This window comes from Limulus polyphemus, unplaced genomic scaffold (assembly GCF_000517525.1).
Source record: "Limulus polyphemus unplaced genomic scaffold, Limulus_polyphemus-2.1.2 Scaffold133, whole genome shotgun sequence".
NCBI classification, from domain to species: Eukaryota; Metazoa; Arthropoda; class Merostomata; order Xiphosura; family Limulidae; genus Limulus; species Limulus polyphemus.
Window position 1 is genome coordinate 755,555 of NW_013665743.1, and position 2,349 is coordinate 757,903.

The window sequence follows — 2,349 nt, forward strand, 5'->3', positions numbered from 1 at the left end:
CTTATTAATACATAAATATTACTTTGATGAATTTTTTTTTAAATTGAGTGGGGGTGCCATATGGAACTCTTACCGTAGTATGATGTATTACAGGCATAATAATTCCAACAAGTCAAAAGTAGTAATCCCTCTAAATAAATCACTAGTTAAGCCACACTTCAAATGTTGCATACAGTTCTGGTCTCCATTCCTAAAAAGAATATTGATGTATTATTAAAAGTTCAGAAAAAAAAGCTATTACTTGACACCAAGGATGATTTGTTTGTTTCTTGAATTTCACACAAAGCTACTTGAGGGCTATCTGTGTAGCCATCCCTAATTTAGAAGAGACAGAAGACTAAAGGGAAGGTATCTGGTCAACACCACCCATAGTCAATGCTTGGATTACTCTTTACTAATGAAAAGTGTGATTGATTTGTCACATTATAAAGCCCCCACATATAAAAAGTCAAGCATATTCAATGTAAGGAATTGAACCCATGACCCTTGTATTGCAAATTGAATGCCCTAACCACTAATTCATGCCAGGCCTTCCATGAATGGAAGGGTTATTAGGGAATAGGTAAGGATCTTTTATTTCTTCTTGGGAAAAGAAGATTAAGAGGTGTGTTGATTGATTTTTAGTTTTTACCTAAATACATAGCTTGCTCTGACTGGAAGTTATATTATTTGCAAGATTATTTGGAGAATCAGCAACATAAGGGCTTCCGATTTTGTGTGTATGTATGTGTGCTGAATTCTGAAGCCAACAGGATGAGAGGACACAAGTTTAATATATTAAAATAAAGAAATGGCCCTAGTTAATGCAGTTTTAACTTTGTTTCCAAGAGTGATCACTTATGGGATGAGTCACCATCACTGGTAATGGAAGTCAATATCTTAATAGTTTCAGAGGTGAATTAGGAAGGACTGGCTTAATTTTTATTTGTATTTTTGGAGGGGGAAATGTGGCAGGAATAGCCTTGAAGGACCAAATGGCCCATTGACTGAACATGTAAAGCACTTCAAAGTTCAATGTTATGTATGCCTTTTTCATTCATTATTTGGGTTTTAAAATACAAATACGTAGATAAGTATTGAATTGCTAACAACAGGGTGACTATCACTAATACTATTAGTATAATTAAGGGCAAGACTATGTGTTCCACTAAGTTTCAAACAGCAGCAGCTGCCAGGTTTCTTAAAACAGTTTGAGCTAAAAAACATTATAAATCTAAGCCATGCAGATCAATGAATTTTTGTAAGCTTACTAGGTCCAATTTGATCAGCTGTAGCAGTGTAGGCAATTCGTATAATTAAATTTTAACCAAAATTTGCACACAAAAGAAATCAACTTATTTTAACAAATATAGTCACATTCCCAGATTACTTACGATTCTGGTCAATTTTAGGCATGTTTTCTATTCCCTTCTTCTTTTGATTTTTGCCTGGTTTACCGAAACCAGGTTGATTAGAAGCATTTTTATGTTTACCAGATTTAACAACTTCCCATTTACCAGCAGAAGACATGGTACCGAAATGATAACGTTGAAATACGGTGAAACTTTAATCAGCTTGCTCACGTCAGCACACTTTAGTGCCACCTATTGACATCTGAAGAGTACAATTATTTATTAAAGTTACAATTAGTGTAACAAACAAACACGTAAATAAATAATAATAATTATCTTTAAATACAAAGTGTGTTTTACTCATTGTGGTTTTCTTTCAATTAGTACCATGGCGTTTGAGTGAAAAGTTATCACGTTCCTCTAACCTTATTTAAGTAATAATAACAAATAAAAATTAAAGTAAAAATATATTAAACTTCTATTACAAGAGATGAATTCATGATTTAGAAGCCTCCCATTGGCTCAGTGGCTTGTCAGTCTTTGGCTTGTAATGTCAATAATCAGGCTACATACCCATGTAGAGTACAAACTGCTCGTTGTGTAGCTTTGCGCTTAACAATAAACAAACAAGCTAATTGAGAATTACAAGAAATATAGAAATTCAAAGAAATATATTGAACAATTGTAATCAAATACATCCAAAACTTCACTTTAAAATTTTAATACAATAATTAAAATGAATTTTAAACAGAACTAGACAACCCGTGCCCCGTTGGGTCATCCACTATTCAGAGGTTATGAAGAATTCAAGCTAATTTCAATATTGCACCGAAATGAAGGTTTATTATGAGATAATTTAATTAAATATTTCAATCCATTAGTGTTATTCGTAATTCAAGAAAATATATTTGATTGTTGATCGGAAGTAAAAAGAAAGACAATTTCATTTTTCAAGAAAGTGAAGTCAGAATTTTCAGGTATTCTGATGAATTAGTTCATTATGTTATGGTCTTTCCTC

The 2,349-nt window shown here is 32.5% G+C and overlaps 1 protein-coding gene across 1 annotated transcript in view; it reads right to left on the reverse strand.

Annotated features, from left to right (window-relative positions):
• Positions 1-1,509, reverse strand: part of LOC106473710 (transmembrane protein 214-like) — a 51,242-nt gene extending 49,733 nt beyond the window's left edge. Inside the window, exon 1 of the mRNA XM_013934392.1 lies at positions 1,374-1,509. Within this exon, the coding sequence (XP_013789846.1) occupies positions 1,374-1,509 (136 nt within the window). The remainder of the gene's footprint in view (positions 1-1,373) is intronic.
• Positions 1,510-2,349: the final 840 nt, after the last annotated feature.